Source organism: Eublepharis macularius, chromosome 1 (genome assembly GCF_028583425.1).
Source record: "Eublepharis macularius isolate TG4126 chromosome 1, MPM_Emac_v1.0, whole genome shotgun sequence".
Lineage (NCBI taxonomy): Eukaryota > Metazoa > Chordata > Lepidosauria > Squamata > Eublepharidae > Eublepharis > Eublepharis macularius.
Window position 1 is genome coordinate 189,094,811 of NC_072790.1, and position 21,784 is coordinate 189,116,594.

Genomic DNA, 21,784 nt, shown 5'->3' on the forward strand with positions numbered 1-21,784 from the left:
CCCTTTAATTACAAGAAGGAAACTGTCAATAAAATCTGTTAAATGGGATGCAATGAGTGGCTTGAATGGGTGGACGGCTATTTGTTCAAATTCTGCAGCATTCAAGGTATTGACAGTTTGTTTTCTGGGGCCATATGTGACGATCAATCTCAGGCTGGGCTCAGCCGCGCTGAAAAATGAAAAACCAGATTGCTTTTGCTTACTTGTGGATGACGACTTGTGATTTGGCGCGGTCCTAGTGAGATGAGACCTTCTGCCCAAATTGCCCCCCCGAGAGCCAGGACGCGTGACTGTTTTTAGAAATAATTTTTTAATTGATTTTGTAATTAACAGTTCATCTACAATATTGATGCATGAATCCTCAGACTGATAGGAGGAAAATTGTTTTCAACAATGAAGTTGTACTTTCCTATTTGTCTTCATAATGGGATCTAGCATTTTACATTTTTAATTGGGGCTTTAATTCTTCCCCCCCAAAAGCAAAACAAAACATCACTTTTAATATATATACACATTTCTTCCCCTATTGACATAGACAAATGCAGGTTTTATAAGTATATTATGAGTTATAAGTATATTATAAGTCTGATGGCTGAAACAAATTCTTCTTTTGTTTACAAGATAATATTTGTGACAAGTAGAATTTAGCTTTAACCAAGATAAAACGATTGACCAACATATTATGTCCTTATTATTGTCACAATATTTTATAGTTACTGATAAAGTTAGATATTTTCAAAGCTAGAAATCAGGTACAAATTATATAAAAACAGTTTTTAAAAAACATTTTCTAAAGCAGCTTACATCTGTATATTTGGAGGTGATAGAGACATTATTTCAGTCTGACCTGCAGAGATTTAATATGACATTCATTGAAATTATCAGCTTAGCATAAACATCTGGCTTGATTCAATAATAATTAATGCTCTTTTGTGCTCTAAATCAGTAACTGATTTAATGGTAACTTTAGTGCCTCCCGCCTCCCTATGTAAACACACTGGATTTGTCTATATTAATGTGGGCAGATTAACACAGGTAATATAACTCCAGTCAGTCCAGTCTTTGAAACAGAGAATTGTTAGGTTTCTACAAAGTGGAAAGGCAGCTCAGATCTAGAGAAAAAGATTCAGATGTATTCAAGTCTTTTGTCTCCAACCCTAAGTCTTTGTTGGCACCTCCTTCTCCAAGGTCAGATGAAAAGCAATTCATTAGCCCCTGTAAGTTCCTCACTGGAAAGTAAAGCCCAGGAGATGCACAAGATGCAGCTGCCCATCCCTGGCTTTTGAAGACTTGTAGAAAGCAGCCTGCATGGATATTGGGAGCTGGGTATGAGATGCTTTTCCAGTATGTCCCAAATCCCAGTATTAAGATCTGAAATTGTAGCAACTCCCTTCTCTGCTTCTTAGTAGATAGATTTTTGTCTCTGATTAAAAAAGAGTCACCACACTACCTGAGTCCCCCTCCCTCCAGCTGCCTTTACTGAGGCCATCAGAGAAAGGTGAGGCAGCAGCTAGACATGCCTCCATCATGCCTAGACTCTGCTCCATTCACAAAAATGTTCTCATCAACTCCACTAAGTCAGCTTTTATGTTTGGCTTTACATTTTTATCTAAGAGTCTCTCTACATGAGCCATCTTACATAAGAACAGTCAAATGTAGGGAGATGGAAGTGTAATTTAAAAAGACAAAAGCTGAAAACTCTGTCAATTTCACCTCTCTACGGAGCCAGCAAAGATCACTTCCTCAGAGGGTTTCTTAGTTTCCTCTTTGCCTCCCAGACGGCTCTGTCAATTTCATGTCCCCTTTAAGCTATGCTTCCCAGCTAACATTGCATCTTTCTACACTTGAGTGTTCCTGTATAAGATGTCTCATATAGAGAGACTCTAAGTGGCTTTGGATACTCTTGACTTGGAAAGCAGTAAATAGACATAAATTATCAAGAGTAAACCACCATTGTTGTTAATTCTTCTTTCAAAAGTGACAGTTGTTGCACTTGGATAATCTCCAAAATATTGGCAAATAAGTTTGGCTATATAATATAGGATCTTGGTGTGGTGTTCTGGAAGAAAAACAAAATGCCTTAACACCAGCAGAGGAAACAATTTGGCACCAATGAGTTCTTTGTTTATTCACAAAGAAAAAATGATGCTAAATATTTTCTTTAAAATATCCTTAAAAAGCTGGTTGTAACTGTACAAACAGAAAATTTCTATGGACAAAATACCTTAGAAAGCTGAAAATTTAAAAAGCACTAATAGCATAATAATAATAATAATAATAATAATAATAATAATAATAATAATAATAATAATAGATTTATATACCACCCTTCAGGACAACTCAACGCCCACTCAGAGCAGTTTACAAAGTATGTTATTATTATCCCCACAACAATCACCCTGTGAAGTGGGTGAGGCTGAGAGAGCTCTGGAAGAGCTGTGACTGACCCAAGGCCACCTAGCTGGCTACAAGTGGGAAATCAAACCTGCTTCTCTAGATAAGAGTTGCGCTGCTCTTAACCACTACACCAAACTGGCTCTCAGGTTTAAACTGGCAGGTTTAAAGTGATCTAAAGGGGAGAAGATTTTAACCTAAAAGTTCTGTCATCTCAACTGAATTCTGGACAGGCACACTGACAAAGACAACAGAGGCAGAGAGTTACAGGATGGTTAGGTGTAAGTTTGCAGAGTAATGAGGCAAGAAGCAGCAGCTTGGTCCCTTCAGTCCTTACTTCAGGCCCATGAACCAGGACAGAGTTTGAGGTTGTGTAGGGACAATGATTCCTTACGTCTTGTATAGCCACTGAATCAGCAAGCCTCAGTACTGATCAGCTGCATTAATGATACCCAAGTGCAGCACATAGCAGGGCAACACAGCTGTTTCCTCTTCCGGTAAGCTTTCTGAGTGGTAAAAAGATCAAGGTGCTTTGGTATGACTGCCCAACTTTGTGAGTCAAAATCACCAAGCGTTTGAAGGCTGAAAACTGGGTGAAATTATCCTCTCTATTCAGCCACAGAAATTTCTCTAGCAGGAAAAGGAGACATTTCACACTATCTTCCTTGCTGATTGCATCTTTTAATGAATGCCACGTGGATTGTTTTAAAAAATAAGATCTTCCTAGCCCTTGATAACACCATTTTGTGGGTCAGAGGGGACTGATGTGGGAAAATGGGAGAAGATCCACTTCCAGTTTGCAGGATCTGGTTCATAGGATCCGATTTTTTTGTCTTTCCTCATCTTTATTTTCTTTGTTGCTATTCAGGTACCATACCCAGTTTCTACTACTACATTTGGAAAACATTGACCACATATTTTTTGTCTCCTGCTTCCATCCTTCTGAAATACAGGCAAGTTAGAGAAGGCTAGCCCTATAAGGACCACCACATCTACTGATAGATAAGGATGCTATTTCCAGTGACCTTGCATCTGGCTGGTGACTGCAGGCCTGTCCAAGGAGGATCTTGCTCTTTACTTGCAACCAACGAAGAAAATATCATCTTATGCTATCAAACCTGCTTAGTGGCTTGTGATGGCAATATAGGCTATTGATATAACCTGTTAGAAGTCATGGCAATTGCTACAACCTATTTTGCAGATATATCACAGCTTAGCCCATCTCATCATTTGCTAAAACAGGGCAACGGTTCTCCCTGTCCTTCAGCAAGCATGATGGTCAAAGCAGAAGCTCTTCCTCTTACCTTCTGATCAAGTGTTTAAAATAGGCTTGCGCTGTACTACTGCATCTGTGAAGTAGCCTCTGCTGAAGGCAATTATGGTAGAACCATCTAGTGAATCTTCAGTTTCTGGTAAGGTTTGAGTCCAGTGATACCTTAGAGACCAACAAGATTTCAGGATATGAGCTTTTGGGAGTCAAAGCTCTTGATTTCTGAAGAAGGGACCTTTGACTCTCAAAAGCTTGTACACTGAAAATCTTGTTGGTCTTGAAGGTGCCCCTGGATTCTTATCCTGCCACAGATCAACATGGCTACCTACCTGAAGCTCAGTAAGAAATGTTCTTGTGTGGATTATGAGAGGAGGGGGGAGAGATACCACCGCTACTTTTGATTTCTGGTAGCTATTGCCAGGCTTCGCAATTTGACATTTTATCTAACAGTTGCCACCTGACTAATCTCCGAAGACAGGGGCACCTGAAGCAGGCCCTCAGAACATGATAGTAGCAGTCAAGTAGGTTAGTAAGGTAGTAGGTGGTCCATGTATGCTGGTCTCAAGCCATAGAGGGTATTAAAGGTCAGCACTGCAACCACAGAGCATTTATTTTTATATAAACACAGATGCCATAGGTCAGCTGATACCCCCAGGGGATAGCCTGTTCACAATGTAGTCATGGGTATTGGGTCACCTCAACCCGGTGACATGCAAGCTTAGTGTTAAAGGATCCCCCCCCCCCCCGCCCATGGACGTATAACATCTGTTGAGGAATACAGTGTCCTTGGCCAACAAAAAGTAGGGATTCTCCACCCCCATCCCAACCCATGTACGCAGGTGGAAGAAACAAATAATGCAGTTATTCACTCTTCTCTCCTCACTCTTCCTTATTAACAGTGATCCTTCTGGTATCAGAGCACAAAGATTAACCTTTTAGACTTAGACAGATCTTTATTTTTTATTAAATCTAAAAGGCCTCCATGCAAAACTTCCCAAAATAAATCTTGAGCTAAGAAAAGTTAAAGTTTGCTGCACGCTATCAGTACGCAGATATACAATGGTAATTAACTCTTCTGAAGGAAAGGAAGAGGCATTTTCCATCATTTACAACCCCTGCTTTGTAAAACAAATCAAATGTGAAGGTGCCAGTGCTAAGTTGGTAGCATCACAATAGTAGCAATATATACCTACTATATAGCTTGCATTTCTTCAAAGATGCTAAGTAAATCTTATACTCTAAAACCATGCTTTCCAACCAGGGTTCCATGGACCTCAGAGGTTCCACGGGACATCGTGAGGGGCTCCAAGAAATCATGGAATAAATTAAAAAATTGAAATACCATGACAAATTTCAAATATACCTTAAAATATCACAATTATTAAGGTTATATTTAGTTATATTGTGTCTGTGTTAGCTTTGTATTGTATTGAGAGCCAGTACTGAGAGCCAGTTTGGTGTGGTGGTTAAGAGCGGCAAGACTCCAATCTGGAGAACCAGGTTTGATTCCCTACTCCTCCATTTGAACCCAGTGGGGTGACCTTGGGTCAGTCACCACTCTTCCAGAGCTCTCTTAGCCCCACCCACCTAACATGGTGATTGTTGAGGGGATAATAATAACATACTTTGTAATTATTGTAAACCACTTTGAGTTGGTATTAAATTGTTCTGAAGGGTGGTATATAAGTAGACTGTTATATTATTGTTTCAGAGCAATATATATGGCAGAAATTTAGCTGTAATTGAATTGTGCTCCTCCACCATCAACTTTTTCTGACCTGTAAATGATTTCATAGGTTCCTCAGGATTTGAAAAATTTAGGAGTTCCTTCATGCAAAAAGGTTTGGAAATACTGCTCTAAGAGCTTTCTCGGGATACCACACCCTTTTCAAACCATCATGTTATCATCTCAGGTGCTAGGGAACAGAAGGTCACATGTCCTGAATGCCCTAGGTCTTCAGACTTCAGGCTGTGTGTAACTCTTATGGATCATCCATCAAAATTGTCCTACTTTCTTGCTGCATATAGAAACACTACAGCTTCCAGTCTTGACTCGAATTAACTCCGAACATCCAATTGACATGAAGACACGTACCAAATGTCCATATTAATTAGTCTCATTTACATTGATGATAGGGAACTTTAGCATACAGAGAAACTCCCCAAACAGATGGAAGAGCAGCTAGCTCACTAGCCTGACTCCTGTGTGCCCTTACTTTGCTGCTGTCTGTTTTTTCTCCTTTTGGGTCTTCCTGTACTGCATGTGACTGCCGATTCTTTTAACTAAGGGTTTCTTCCTGTCTGCTATCCTCTTTCTTTGGGGATCTTTTCCCTCAGGAGAAGCTCAATCCAGTCAAAGCAGGTTGTATGACAGGTTGTATGATTTTCCCTGCAGCACCCACTTCAAAACATAGTCAAGGAGATTCACAAGTCATAGGCTCTGCTGACTTCAAAACTACAGGTTGTATGGAGGAACTAATTTCTAAGTGCTTGTTCTGCACTCTTAGATTTAGTACTAGGCAGGGCCAGATCGAGGGGGGGCAGGGGGGGTAGTCTGCCCCCAGTGCTGCCAGGGAGGGGGCGCCGGGAGCAGCTGCCAGCTGCCGGGAGCGCTCGGGCGGCACTGCGGGCAGCGTCACAGCCCCCCGCGCTGCCCTCATGCAGGTGGCATCGCAGCCTCTCGTGCTGCCTTTTGCCTGCCCTGCTGGACAGGGGGCGTGCGGCAAGCCAGCCACCCCCTGTCCTGCAGGGCAGTCGAAAGGCAGCGTGGGGGGCTGCAAGGCCGCCTGCACCATTCTCCTGCGGGGAGGCAAATGGCCCCGCACATTGCCTCTGCCGCTCTGCCCTGCATGAAGATATCACTGAAATGACATCATCACGCAGTATTGGGAGCACGCGCGCACTGTGTGCGCACATGCAAGGTCAGACTAGGGTTGCCCTGGGTGCCAGCAACCCTAGATCCGGCCCTGGTACTAGGTACCAAATCCTAGGTACTAGGATATACTGCAGAATGGATTGTGTGTGGATGTGGGTGTGCACACTCTCATGTACATATGTATGTCCTTGCATTTACTTCATCTCCTATTGCTTTGCAAATAAACTATTTTCATTTGCTCCAATTAAATCTTATCTATTTGCCTTTACTCACTAGTCCCCACCCACCATCTTGAACCCTGGGAGAGACTTGGTTGTAAGGATTACAGTATGTATCCTAATGGTGCTAGTCTGCACTCTGAACATGCTCAGAGGCATGCTTCTTGGGGCCAGAGGACAGACATGGGAGACCAATTTGGGTAACAAATTCCTTCAAGCCTTGACGGGCACTTGGAGACAACCATTTCCTGGCATTTGCAGCTGATAGAGGACATCTACATTCTTAAAGACATATTACCATTTACCTTGACGTGTAGGAAAGGGCAAGTATACAAGAAAGGGGAGTTAGAAAAAAAACCTCATTTACATTGATGAAAAGTCGCAGGATACAAATCTGTAAATGTGTTCTCTAGTGTGTTTTTGAGGCAGTGTTACTTAAAATTTGAGCTCCCTGGGAATAACTTGTTACTCTATTTGGTACCACAAGACCATTTATTAGAGATAGTGTGGGGTCGTGGTTGGAACGTCACTCATCCATGAAGTTCATTTGATGATCTTGGGCCAGTCTCTCTCACTCAGCTTGACCTGTCTCACAGGTTTGTTGTTGCAAGGATAAAATATAAACCAAAACCACCATAAGTTCCTTGGAAGACAGGCAGAATAAAAATGTGATAGATATAGCCACATACCTATGCAATATATTGTAACTAGGTTTTCAATATATTGATCCTGAGCTTAACAAAATTTTGTTTATTATATTACTTGACTTTATAGTCATGAAAATGAAATATAGCTAACATAGTAGTTATGAAGTAAAGATCAAACACTACTTTGCCATTTTTCAAAGCAGCCCTGTTCCTATACCAGGCTAGTGAATGAGTTATCTGATATAGCTCATCACAGAATAAGATGTCCCTTAAATAAACATTGTAAAATGTGCAGACATGTCCAGTTTTTTTAAACAAACATACCACACCAAGCAATGCTAATTGATGTTCCAGACTTGATTCAATTTAGAGCAGAGGTCCCTAATCTTTTTAAGCCTGCAGGAATTCTGACAGGGTCGTGGGCACAACAACAAAATGGCTGACACAGGAGGTGGAGCCAACCACAAAATATCAGGGAGCAAGGTTATGGATAACTCTCACAGTAACATTTCAGGCATGAGCTTTGTTTAACAGGATGCCTTTTAATCTGCACAGCTGATTAGATCTCCAGTGGACAATAGAAGGCATACTGGGCAAAAGTCCCATCTGGCTCCACCCACTTTCTAAAAATGCTTGGCTGGTGCCAGAAAAAGTGTGGACAGGTGCCATGGTGCCATGTTGGGGACTAGAGATGGGCACGGACCGCATGACGGACCTAATTTCGTCATGAACTTACCCAGTTCGTCCTTCGCGAACACGCGGCCCGTGGGCGCTTGTTTTTCTCACGAAACCGCCGAACATTGGGGCTTTCTGTCTGTGTGTCCGTTGGCCCGTCATGCCAGGATTCCCACTCAAACAATTTCCTCGGCAGCAGTGTGGAGCCACCTTCCCCGTTTGGAACACATCAATCTTAGCCCAGGAAACCTTGATTGGCAGCTCTGTCAGCCAATCAAGAGCTTGTCAGAGATCACAGCCTTTCTGCATAAAAGACAAAGCGCGCGAAGAGCCGCTCCATTTTGCTGGAGCAGGGATGCGAGTTAGCTTAGCAACTACTTGCTGTGGGGAAGGGTTTTTTTTTTTGTGAGAGTGCGGCTTGTGTCTGGGGCTTTGGGGCTTCTGGTGCAAGAGAGCTTTCTCTTTTCTCCATTGCTGTTTAATTTTTTTCTCCTCGTTTCTATTCTAGAGCACTTTAAAAAAATCCTTTTACTGCACTATTGGGTTACTCTGATTTCTTTCTGCGTTTTGAGTCCTTGGGTTCTTCTCGGACTTAATCCCCCCTCCCCCCCCATCTCTTCCTTTTTTCTGGGTTGTCAGTGGGTTCTATTGTGCTGTGACGCCACCCCACTCACAGACCCACAGTGGGTGCAAGGCAGCTTTGGGCGTTGTCTGCTTGAGTTCTTGCCTTCATTCCCCCACTTTTTTTTTGGCTGCTGATGAGATGCAAGGGGAGGAAGACTGCTATTAGGCTCTGTGAAACACCTACTCTCTGATGACCAGCAGCACGTTTTGGGGGGCTCTCTCTGCTTCACTCCTTTCAAAGCCTTTTTAGTTCGTGACTTGGGGGGACATTTCCAGCCTGGCTTTTGAGGTGCAGGGGGAGACTGCTACTGGCCTCTGTGAAACACCTACTCTCTGGTGACTGGCAGCTCACTTTGGGGGGGGGCTCTCTGCTTCACTCCTTTCAAAGCCTTTCACTCCCTAAATAGTGGGTGACTTGGGGGGATATTTCCAGCTTGGCTTTTGAGGTGCAGGGGGAGACTGCTACTGGCCTCTGTGAAACACCCACCCTAGGACCACTAGCAGCACATTTGGGGGGGGGGGCTCTCTCTGCTTCACTTCTTTCAAAGCCTTTTCACTCCCTAAATAGTGAGTGACTTGGGGGGATATTTCCAGCCTGGCTTTTGAGGTGCAGGGGGAGACTGCTACTGGCCTCTGTGAAACACCCACCCTAGAACCACTGGCAGCATGTTTTGGGGGGCTCTGTCTGCTTCACGTCTTTCTAAGCCTTTTTCACTCCCAGGGACAGTGAGGGGGGCCCTTGCAGGGAGGGTGTGGCCACCGTCGATACCCACCTCTCCCACATGGTGGCTGCCCTCTCGCCAGCATATCCTTCCTTTGCCAACACCGCCACGTTTGGTGAAGTGGGTTTGGTCGGCGACCGTCCTGCTCCCGCGAGCACAAGGGCCCCTCTGAGAGTCAATCCCCAAAGTCTGGTGACAAGGAGGACAGTGGCCCAGGTCAGCTTGCTTGATAGCAAGCAAGCTGACACACCACGTCACTGAGGTGGGACTCGTTGTCCACTTCCCAAAGAGGCCCCTTCTGAACAGGGTAGCATGAGTTTCCTTCCCTCAAGGTGTGGAAGACATCCTTTCCCTCCCTCGCGTGCCTTCCATTCCAGCAAGGGGCCTTTGAGTTGCTGCATGATCTCCTGTTGCGGAGTTGGCTTTCACTCAAGTCCATCCATTCATTGGCCGTCATGAGAAGTTGGTCTCCCCGCCCCCGGGGAGGGCGTCTCTTGTTGATGCAGCCCCATGTAGGTGGGTTTTGTGGGCAGCCACCTCTCCTGGACAGGAGCACAAGTCTCTCTCCTTCCCCCAAGAGCGGGTAAGGATCAGTCAGAATAGGGGAGGGGAAGTTGTTGTTTGTCTCTTTGGAAAAGTGATAATCGAGGAGCGTTACATGAGAACCTTTGGTGGGGAAAGTCGACTGAAGTGAAAATCTGTGGGAAAACCAAGGCCTTTTCTGACTCGAACCGGTTCTCGAACCGGTTCTCGAACCAGGCCTGGTCCGTTAAAAGTTCGTAGACCGTGGTCCGTGGAAGCCCACGAACCCCGAACCGGCGGTCCGTAGGCAAATGCTGGTCCGTGCCCATCTCTATTGGGGACACCTTATTTAGAATGTGTGAGGAGCACAGCAGTCTCTGTGGGTGTGTGTCTATGTAGGATTGTAATAACAGCAGCTCAGGAGAGCACAGGAAGAGATGGAGAATCCTGGATCTCAGGTTGGCCTGATCTGGCACCAATGTAAATCAGTTCAACATTGTAGTCCCTAGAGTGTCAGGTAACCCAAAGTATGTCCATTTACTGTTTCCTACCTGTTTTCTCTTTTTCTTTATATACCTTATCATCCTCTAACACCATTATTGTTAGGCAGAAAATTAGGACTGAGAATGGGGGAGAATGTTTGAAAATGAGCTTTGTGAAATTCTCCTTTTCCTAGTTTAGGATCTAGTTTTTGCTTTTTCACTCAATCTTGGCCAGTTTCCCTTATTATAGCCCATTCCATGTGGTTTTTATAATGTTGATGCAGGTCCCTTGATCCTACAGGTAGCTCTTTGGATGATCAAAGAGGATCTCTTCCTCCTTCACCAGTGGAAAAATGTGGTTGAGTCCAATCCCACTTAAAAAAAATATAGGTCCACAACTTTGCATCTTTGTCCCAACTTAGAAGGTATACATTTCTATAAAGGAAAGTAAATCTTCATAGAGTATGCATAATGCTTTGTAGGGCATGTATTCACTGAAAACTGGTATTATTAAACATGTAGAACTTGCACAAAACTCTATTATGTATGATAACAGAAACTGTCATCAGAATAAAATGTGCTAAATGACCCAAACTTGTATATAATTAAGCACCTTCTGCAGAGCAGGAACTGAAACTTTTTTTCTTTTCAGCTTGCTCATTTATTTTGTAAACAATAACCCCATTGCATTGTTAACCCCACACATTTGTTCAAAAAGAGTATGGTTATTGAATGTATAGTGGCAAAGCAGCTCTAGAAATACTTGGATGAGATATCTACCGTTGACCCTTTTCAGTCAGGCTTCAGACCTCTATTTTGGCCTAGGATGGTTTTGGACTAGGGTGCTGATAGATGATCTCTGTCTCAGATGGATAAAAAGAATGCATTTGTACTGTTATTATTAGATCTGTAGGCAACCTTTCATATGGTAGACCATATCACACTGCTAACCTGTGAAAGTGAGGTAGGTTGGGGTGAAGTGCTGCTGAGATGGTTTCGGTCCAATTTATCAGAGTAGTCACAAAAGATTGCAGGAGGAGATGCTGAATGATCCCTTTGGGAACTGACCTAGAGAGCAGAGGTACCAAAAGGTTCTCTGTTATCTCCCGTGTTGATGTAAAGCCCCTTGATGAGACTGTCTGAAGCTTTGAAGTGGGACATGAACAGTATGCTTATAACACTCAGTTATATATCACGTTAAACAATCTTCCAGCTGTGGCTATGTCTGCCCTGGCCCAGTGTCTGAACATAGTGGTGAAATGGCTAAGGGAAAACAAATTAAAGCTGATTCCAGGAGATAGAAGTGAAGCTAGTTGGAAGGACTGTTGCTTTCAATGGGACTGTTCTCTCTACCATCAGTGGAATCCAACTTTTGCTGAAAAACTTATTAAGAACCTGAGTTTTGTTGAATCTTGGTCTCATGCTTGAGAAATGGTGGCTATGACAGATCATGCTTTTTTTTAGCTTCACTTAGGAATTTGACTCCATATTTGCAGATGTCTGATCTGGCCATGCTAAGCCATGGTTCAGTAACCTCAAGACTCGATCACAGTAATGTGATCTACATGAAGCTGCCCTTGAAGACAATTTGGAAACTTCAGCTGGTGCTAAATGCAACAGCAGCCCATTTGTTATCAGGTGCCAGATGTCAAGTACTACTCTTATTCTGAGGTCCTTTCACTGTCTTCTTATTTGTTTCTGAGACCAGTTCAATGTGTTTGTGCTCACCTTGAAAGCCCTTCATGATCTGGGGCCCACACACTTGAAAGATTTACTCTTCCTGTATGTTCCTGTGTGACAACCACTCTTCTGAGCAAGATTTTATTGCTTATTTTTTTAAATGTTTGAATGTAGGTCGAGCATGTATATTACTCCCATTCTGCAGTCACCCCATCAGTTACTGGGCTCAATTCAAGGTATCAGCTATCACATACAAAGCCCTTCATGGTCTTGGTCCTTCATATTTATAAGACCGCCTCTCTTCTTATGCTCCACAATGGCAGCTTTGCTCATCAGGTATCACCCTGCAAATTGACAGAATTGACAACTGCTTGTTCACACAATTCTCTGTTGTGGCCCCCACCTTATTGTCAGACAGGGGTTAACCAGTCTGGCATAGAAGGCAGAAGTTACATAGTTGCAGTTTAATGTCTGACAGGAGTTGCCTGTCAGTTATAGAAGGTAGGAAAGTTACATAGTTACAGTTGAATTTTCTAGCATTGAAAGGCTGTCAAAGCCAAGAGGAAAAGGGAGGGGCAAGGAGTATATAGTCACCATTGTTACAGTTAAAAGTCTGTTTACTGAATCTGTCTCTACCTGATCTGATCGGTGCGGATATTTTTGGGAAGGTCCATGGAACAGCAACTGACACATGGTGTGGCCTGCCTAAAGAAGTAAGGAAAGCTCCCACTGGCCTGGCTTTCTGCAAACTATGCAAAACTGAATTGTTCAGGAGGGCTTTTTTACACTGGTAATAGAGCTGTGTTGTAAGGAAATGGCTCAGAGAGATGCTTTGGTAAAGGGATAGAGACTGTAGACTATACTACAGTGTGCTGTCCCTACTGGGTGGTTTCTGTGTCATTTAACCTGTCATGTCAAATTGCCTATGTTTTTGTTTCTGTGTTGTTTTCAGCCCTGTATGTGGATTTATGCTTGTTTTCAGATTTCTGCAATCCATACCCAATTGTATTGTTTATAGCTGTTGGTCGTATTGACTTATACTGTATAATCTGCCTAGAGTCTTTGTGAGAAAGGTAGACTATAACTAACACAAATAAAACTGTAACTGGCAGAAGAGGAACTTAAGGATCCTTTGTCTGGGGGATGGCTTTGAACTTCGCTGAATAGAGCAGGAGGACACAGACTTTTGTGTCCCAAGTTACTCCTAGTACAAAAGCTTTTTAAAACATTCACTTAAGAAGGACCATGGCTCAGTTTTACATGCAAAAAGAGCCAGGTTCATTCTCTGGCATCTACAAGTAAGAGGATCTCGGGGAGCTGGGGCAGAAATGATCTTTCTTTGACTGAGATGCTGGACAGTCACTGCTAGTGTGATTGTACAAGATGGACCATTGGTTTGATGTGGTACGAGGCAACCCCATACATTCTTATGATCCCAGTATCCCTAAGGGACTATCCTTTCTCCCTGTTAGGACAACAGACAGTCTTCCATATCACAAACTGCTGGATTTGTTACCTTCTATGGGATGAGAGTAATCAATTACGTACTCTGGAAGATAGCTTGTTTAGTACATTAAATTCATACCCTGAGTCCATCTAGTCCTGTACTTTCAACTCTGACCAGCTGCAGCATTCCAAGGTCTCAGGTCTTGCTATCACATAATCCTTTTAATTTGAGATCCTGAATGTCCTTCATATGTCTCAACTGTGGACCTCTTGGTAACCTAAACTTAGAATTCTCTAGGTTTTTCTGTATGAGCAAATTTTGCCCAAACTGCAACCATCTGGGCCAATCCTAACTATTCAACAGAGTAGACTTGGACTTCTGAAAATCTGACCAGTTAGTTTGCAGAATTAGTGCTTCATAGCCGTATAATTGTATGAGCTTCCTGCATTTCTAAGAAATATTTTTGATCATATTAATGCACATTTCAACTCTCATTTCTCTTAATCTATGTAAACCAAGTACATTTACGGGAAGCAATTACATGTTTGTAATTACACCAGAGACCCAAACATTTTTCCAGAAGGTCAATATGGTAATAAGAGGGTAATTATCTAACTTACTCATAAGAGAGCCCAGAAAATGCTGGGTAAATCCATGCAAATCCATAAACAATTACTTATTACAGTGCAAGTTACAGTTGAGAACACTGGTGTTATAATCCTTCCTGGCATGGAAACTGAAAACTGCTTTTGCTTCTTTTTTCTTGCAGACTCAATGCACATAGAAGATGTCGAAGCAGTTCAGAAACTTCAAGATGTCTTACATGAGGCATTGCAGGATTACGAAGCTGGGCAGCATATGGAAGACCCACGCCGGGCTGGCAAGATGCTGATGACTCTACCACTGCTGAGGCAAACCTCCACTAAAGCTGTGCAGCATTTCTACAACATCAAACTGGAAGGCAAAGTCCCCATGCACAAACTTTTTTTGGAAATGCTGGAGGCCAAGGTCTGACTAAAGCATCCTGGGCCTTCCAGTTGTGCACGTTGAAATTTTAAAGAAAGGGAAAACAAACAGGAAAAAAAATCCACAGCAAAGAAACTTTAGTGTTTAAATTAAGGAAACAAATATGACTGCACTGATACTTAGCAGCAAGACTGAGAAGCAGCTTTCACCTCTTTCTATTCTGTGTCTTATCTGATGCAGCTTTCCTTCTTCATTTCTGTCTTCTTTTCCTGTTCTTTATTTTTTTCTTCTCTTTGTTATTTTTTCCCCTTCGCTGCTGAATCTTTTAAAAAGAGGTCTCTAATAGAAGAGAGATGGAAGCCAGGCCTGCCAAAGGATGGAAATCCATAATATGGATGCCAGTGAACTTATTACGAACCACAATACCCCAATGACAAAGGAATCAAAAGAGAACCATCGTACCTAGCAGTACAGTACAACATGATGAACTGACTGAATGCAGTATTAGGTTTCACAAGAGCAGCCTCTAATTAGACGACTTCGATGACAATGCATTGGCTGCTTCTTATCATGGCATTTTCCATCTAGATCAGTTACAGCCATTTGATTCCTTAATTGTTTTTTCAAGTCTTCCAGATATTTCTTAGGTTAGCTACGATGTAACTTTTTCAGGGAATAGTTTGAGCTTTATTCATTCATGCAATACTAAAGAGGAAAGATAAATAAACAAACACTGCATTTTTTTCTGCTGGCTTGAACAATGATGAACATTAATGAAGGACAAATGAATCCTGAAGGAAGATTTTTTTAAACAAAATGTTTTGGTTCTTCTTACTAAGGGGAGATTTTTTTCTACCAGCTTTACCAATTTTCAGCCATTTGTTAATGTGGGAATTTATCTTACTCAAGCAATAGTTGAAGGGAAGGTGCATATTATCACGGATGCAATTTATGTTGTGTGCCAGTCTAGTCCAAGACATCCCGTTTCTTTGCATGAGCTCCAATTTATATCTAAGTGTTAACTGGGAAAGGGTTAGATTACACCTGCAATATATCTGAGTAGTCTAAAGATGCCATGTCAAGTAAGAATCTAAAGTGATTTAAGAAAGGTGCTTCTGTATGACCAAGATACAGTTGTTCCATGATCTAAATAATTCTGCATGTTCATTAGTGATGTGGCCTGTCATTTTCAAAATTGCAGACTTGTTAATGAAAGACCAACCCACCCCCACTAGCAATAAGGCAAAATCAGATATCAGAATAGTCAGCCTCTGACCAAATTCAATATTTTAGCACTTGTATACATTATTTATTAATTTATAAAACTTTTATTTTGGGTAGATTGCCATTTTTAAATGAACAGCCTAACCAAGTATATCTGCTTTTTCAACCAGTGTTGTCACGGCGTGAAAGTCGGTCAGTTTCAAAGACTGTTAAGAGGTGTAATCTAATGTATAAACCAATTAGATGCCCCCCCAAAACTACAGTCGCTAAATAACCAATAAACAATAACCTCCATCAAATGCTATACCAATGTACCAGTGTTAGTAGCTGCTCCCTGTACTATGTGAACAACCTTATTCTATGTACACAAATGTAATTAAAATTGTAATCCTAACAAACAAAAGAGATGTAGTTCAGCTTTTCAATGTTTCATGTTTGCTGTGCTTTTTGGAATTTTTTATGTTGCATTCAAAGACTGTTGTCTTGTTCTTCTTGTGGTGTTTGGATTCTTGTGGTGTGTGCTTATAGACACAGGGTAGAATTAGAGACAATATTGGATGTAAAATTCCTCAGGAGACTACAGTAGTATATTCTATTCCTTCTGGTAATAAGGTTCTTCCTAGTAATAATTAAGAGATTGGAAAAAATCCAACCAAGTACTCATTATGGACGGATACACAATGAAATCATAATATTTTCAAAACAAGGGATAATTTCTGTATCAGTTTATTATAGAATACCTATGTATAGCTTAGAAATAAAACTTTGAATATTTCAAGATTATAGATAAGTCTAATTTTTAAATGCTGTAAATATAGCTTTCATCAGTCATCTCTCAGATGTTGTTATTAACTTGCTATGTGTTTATTGCAAAAATTTATTTCTTTTTCGTTTGTGCAGACATGTTTCCAAAATTATTGCTACTTTGTGTGCTTTAAACAAAATACAGCAGGTTGATGATACGTCAACCTTATGCTAGTAATACTGTGTATCTCTCATTAGCTATATGGGATTCTCTTGTAGATTGTGTTTTTCTCAGTAGAGAAGTGACTGTTGTGTGATCCTAGATAAATCATCATTAGCAATTCATTCAGATGGCCAATAACTTGAAATTAATAGCTGTGATAGGAGTTTGGAAAATTGGCACATCCCTTTTGAAAAATGACAAACCCTTACAACTCCTGGGTGGGGAGGAAAGGTGCTGATTCTATAAAACTATTTATATATGTAAGAGTGCAGAAAAAAATTATTTTCCAGAAAATTTGTGCAGGGTTTAAGTTACTACTGTTCAACTACACTATATATGTATATATAAATATCTAATATAAATATTGTTTTTGTTGGATCACATTGAAAAACTTGGGTTTCAGGGTCAATATCCAATCAACACGCTCATAAAAGAAAAACAAAGACTTAAGGAAGATGGATATGTGTTAAAGGAACACAGTGCAATTTTTTACTTTTGTTTTTCAGTAATATTCAGAGCTGCAATGAACAAATATCTCGTGGCTGTACAAATGTTAACTGAATTACAGGTACACTGCACAGGCATTAGAATAACATTAATCTTAAACCTTGCTGAAAGACATTTTCACAACCACTTATTTAATGTGAATTATTGGGGAAAATTCAAAAGGTGTGTTTTAGCTTATACCAATTTCATTTAGAAGGATAAAATTCATCTGGAATCTCTTTGGCACAAGCCCCATTGAAATGAATGGGCATCATGAAGGCCTTTAGTGTTCCTGTTTGGCTCCTGTTCAGTTCAACAAGCTAATGCCAAGAAGACATTTCTGATGCATTGTACCCTGGGCTATTTTTTCCTTCTTTTTTTCTTATTTAAAGCAATATGATTGTGTGGCTCCTGGAAGTTGCACATTTGTTTCAATCAAATCAGATTGTTGTATTTATTCCACTATTTTGCATTTAAATGCTAACATAAAAAGATATAAAAAATTAAAACTGCTATTTTTCTTATGGAAGAGAAAATGGGTGTTGGTAATTGTATTTTAATTATTTAAGCGTCTCTGTTTACCTGCCTAGGAAAACACTTTATGGCAGTCTTATTGTGCAAAGATCGCAAAAGAGGGGGGATAAAACTGAATTAAGCTGCTTATTATAATCCAGGAGTTGCATAATAACCAGTAGGAAAAAAACACAAATAAAAAAATCATGTCTATAGCTGTAGATGGGCTTCACATCTGTAAAGCAATCAACTGTATATTTTTGTGATGTGTATCATACTGTGTGCTCCAACCAATGTCCATTTGTGTAAATGTATTTATTTTATATTGTATATATTGTTAAATGCAAAAAGGAGATATGGTTCTGTAACTCCAATCAGTTCAGATGTGTAACTCAAATTATTATGCCTTTCAGGATGATGGTAGAGCAATATTAAACAAGCTTCCACTTTTAATTGCTTTTAATTTTTTGTGTTGTGGATTTTGTTTTGCTTTTTTTCTTTTCTGTATCCAAGAGTCAAATCAATAAGCACTGCCTTTATTAGAGCAATAAGCATCTATACACTTAAGATAAAGTAGATGCATAGCTACATACTATATAAAGGCTTGTCAAAATGAATTTTAATACAGCATAGCCATTTTGCATACTCTTAAATATGTAGACTGCCTCTTAACATATTAGAATTCATTCTGACAAACAGTTTTTTAATCTTAAAACATCTCTACATCAAGCAATGTTACTCAAAATCATTGCCTCTTTGTCAGCATCATAAAATAAAACCAACTATTTTAAGATCATATTACTACCATCTACAAGTTGCTGTTTGCTTTCTCCATCAACACTGAATACACCATTTGATACAGATCTGGGGATTTTGCTCATTTGGGTGTTATGTTCTGTTTTTTTAAAACAAAATGCCATTCAAAACATGATTTATGAATTGCAAGCCCAGTAGCTGAGGAGTGATACTGTAGATTGGTGTTAATGATGATCATAAATAATTCTACAGAAGCACAGAAGAGATTTAAATGTAACACCAAAACAGTTTCACAGGCTCTAGCTAGAAAAGTTGGCTCTCTTCTTGCCATAGGCTCAATTTGCGTTTCTCCAAGGACCTTTCTGGAGCCATCATATAACCACCAATTTTGGATTTTAGCCTGTGTTAATAATATTTTGCCATTGTGTTTCTCCAACATGCTGGTCATTCTCCAGTTGGTAAACATGACACAAAACTCCAAATACAAACTGATTTTTAGGATTGATAATATCAGTACCCACCTACCCCGACAAGCTGCACGTTAGATCTTTACATTGCATTTTGAACAAAATATGCCTGCAAAAAGATTCTGAATTATAGCAAAACAGGAAATATTATTCCTGGATAACAAGAAATATTCAGATAAAATCTAGTTTTTGAGGGAATTATTCTTCACTATGCTTGTTTTGTACTGATGCTTAGTATAGAAATAATGCTTAACCACGGTTAGTGATAATCATCAGTTGCTGCCTTAAACCTGGTTAAAACACAAATATACAATGAAATCATGGTTTAGCTTACAAACTAAGCCAAAGTGCATAAGCAGGAAGATGCCAGTGAGACCTGGCATAATTTATGGGTAGGAATACAGAGATACTACCTAAGTATAGCTATAAATATAAGGCATTGACATTATTAAGACGGTAACTGGGCAAGCTTTTTATAGCACGTCACTACACAAAGGTACATCTCAAAATGGATAAAGGGAAGCATCACCAATAGATACTTTATAACGAGAAAATAGCAATTTGTACAGTGCAGATGTCACTGATGTCAAGATCCAGAGGAGTTAGCCATGTTAGTCTGTAGTAGCAAAATAGAAAAGAGTCCAGTAGCACCTTTAAGACTAACCAACTTTACTGTAGCATAAGCTTTTGAGAATCACAGTTCTCTGAGTCAGATGCAAGGTTGACTGATGTCAAGCTAACCCAGAGCTATGTTTAATCAAAAAGATGTTGCCCACAAAAAGTTGTCTACTTTCAATCAAAAAGTTGGCATATGGCCTCCAGTGTTCCTTAGAAATAGGAACATGAGTTCCAAAATGTTATGGTAGCAGTTTTGTATTCATTGAATTCTTGCCCAATCTAACTTCAAATCAGAAGCTATAAAGTATGACAACCATGTATAGTTAGTTGTTTGGCTTTAAGTCAAAACAACTATACATGTTTCCCATACATGTTTCCCATCCGCCCTGAGCCTGCTGGAAATGTGAGGAGGGCGGAATAAAAGTCGAAAATAAATACATACATACATACATACATACATACATATTTGTATGGCTTCCTATGATGCATGTTTCTCTACTTACATGTACAGTTGCATTAAGGGAACTAATCCTGTGACCAGAGATACAAAGTCTATGTCATGACTTCAATCCATCTTTGGAGAGCCATACACCTTGTTTTCACTATCTTTTACTATCTCATTGACAATTTCTGGCATGTATAACAATAATAAAATTTGCATTATCTGTACTTCCAACACTGAAGAAAACATTATCCATAGCAAAAAGCAAAAACAGAACTAGGTGAAGAGGAGTTTGTTTCCTAACTTCAAAACACTGAGCTTCCAAAATAATAGTAGAAATTTCTTATGTCTGTACCTTAATCCTTACTTTTCCCTTTTCATCTGCTTCCATGTCATTCTTCACATTTGTGTCTGCTATTATTTTTAATTTCCAGGCTGTGTGGTTTGGCTATCCTGCAAATTAGCTATGTTGAGCTGTAATGGTCCCCATATGGAAAATAGCACAGAAAAAATAAATTAGGTGCGGTCACTAGTACATCAACTTGGAATTCTCATAAATTTTTGTGGTTATTGTTAAGGTGTAGAATAACCCCAGGGAAATTGCGGCCTGAAAGCAAGTCACTAGAGACAGTAGAGATAGTTCAAAATGAAACAACCTAATATCGGCGCTCTAGGAGAAGCAACCATAATTTTTATGCTCAAGATAACCTTGGACAACTTTGACATTCATGAGTGAGATGGGGTTAAACTTTGACATCCATGAGTGAGATGGGATTAATCAGTTTCCAAGTTACTTCCTAACTTTAGTAATTACTGTTACCCAATCCACGCTCAAAGCATGTATAGATTTATGAGGATCCAGTTAAAATTAATATTTAGGGGTAGACCCACCTTAGGTGACGTTTCAATGTATAAATTAATCTCCCACTGTAATAGAAGAGAGCTTCTTTTGGTATCTGAAGAAAGGAGCTTTGAATCTCGAAAGGTTATACTCTGAATATTTTGTTGAACTTTAAGGTGCTACTGGACTTCGAATCTTGCAGTAAAAGAATATATTTTTTTAATTGCTTATAAAAACAATACAAATACATACACATAGGGAAGAAATATATAATAGCATCTCGATAGTAGTCTGATGGATCCAAAGCAGATGTTAAGGTGGGAAATCTATGAACAGACTTACCCAATGGCTTTGTTTGTTTGTTTGTTTTTAAAATTTATAGCCACAACAATGTATGGGGGAAAGGAGTCTACTATTTCCCTGCATATAGTTTTGTTGATGGAAATCATCTCTCCAGATTATTGGCCACAAAAAAAGGGGGGGGGTTCAGAGTAACACAATGTTAGCCAAGCATTTGTTGTGTTGTATCAACAGGCAATCTTAATAAGAGCATAATTCTAAATTGTTTTTGTATGGCTCAGTTTCAAGTATTTAATTTTTTTAAACATTTTATTTAAAGAAATGAAAGTAAGACAAAACCAGAGTAAAGTAAGTGCATAATATAAAATTTATGCAACATTTAGACAGTAAATTGAAAATTATACAATCTTATACCACCAGTAAGTATATAAACAGTGCAGATATAAAAATCTTAGGAATAAAACAAGCAGAACATTTAAGTTTCTTTAAACTAAAAAGGTAATTATTAAGTATTTAGCTTCCTTGAACCTAGCTACATGACATTTCTCCTTATCTCTTCTTCCCTCTCTCCCTCTAAGCTACTATATCAATTAGTTTAACCTAACTAATCAAAGAAATCCTTCCATTTTCCCCAGAAGTCAGTTATCA

At 40.0% G+C, this 21,784-nt stretch overlaps 1 protein-coding gene across 1 annotated transcript in view; it reads left to right on the plus strand.

The window, feature by feature from the left end:
* The window catches only part of ESRRG (estrogen related receptor gamma), a 273,255-nt gene extending 255,090 nt beyond the window's left edge, over nucleotides 1-18,165 (plus strand). The window contains exon 7 of the mRNA XM_054997021.1: nucleotides 14,326-18,165. Coding sequence (XP_054852996.1) covers nucleotides 14,326-14,570 — 245 coding nt within the window. The 3' untranslated portion in view covers nucleotides 14,571-18,165. The remainder of the gene's footprint in view (nucleotides 1-14,325) is intronic.
* The last annotated feature ends 3,619 nt before the right edge of the window (nucleotides 18,166-21,784 follow it).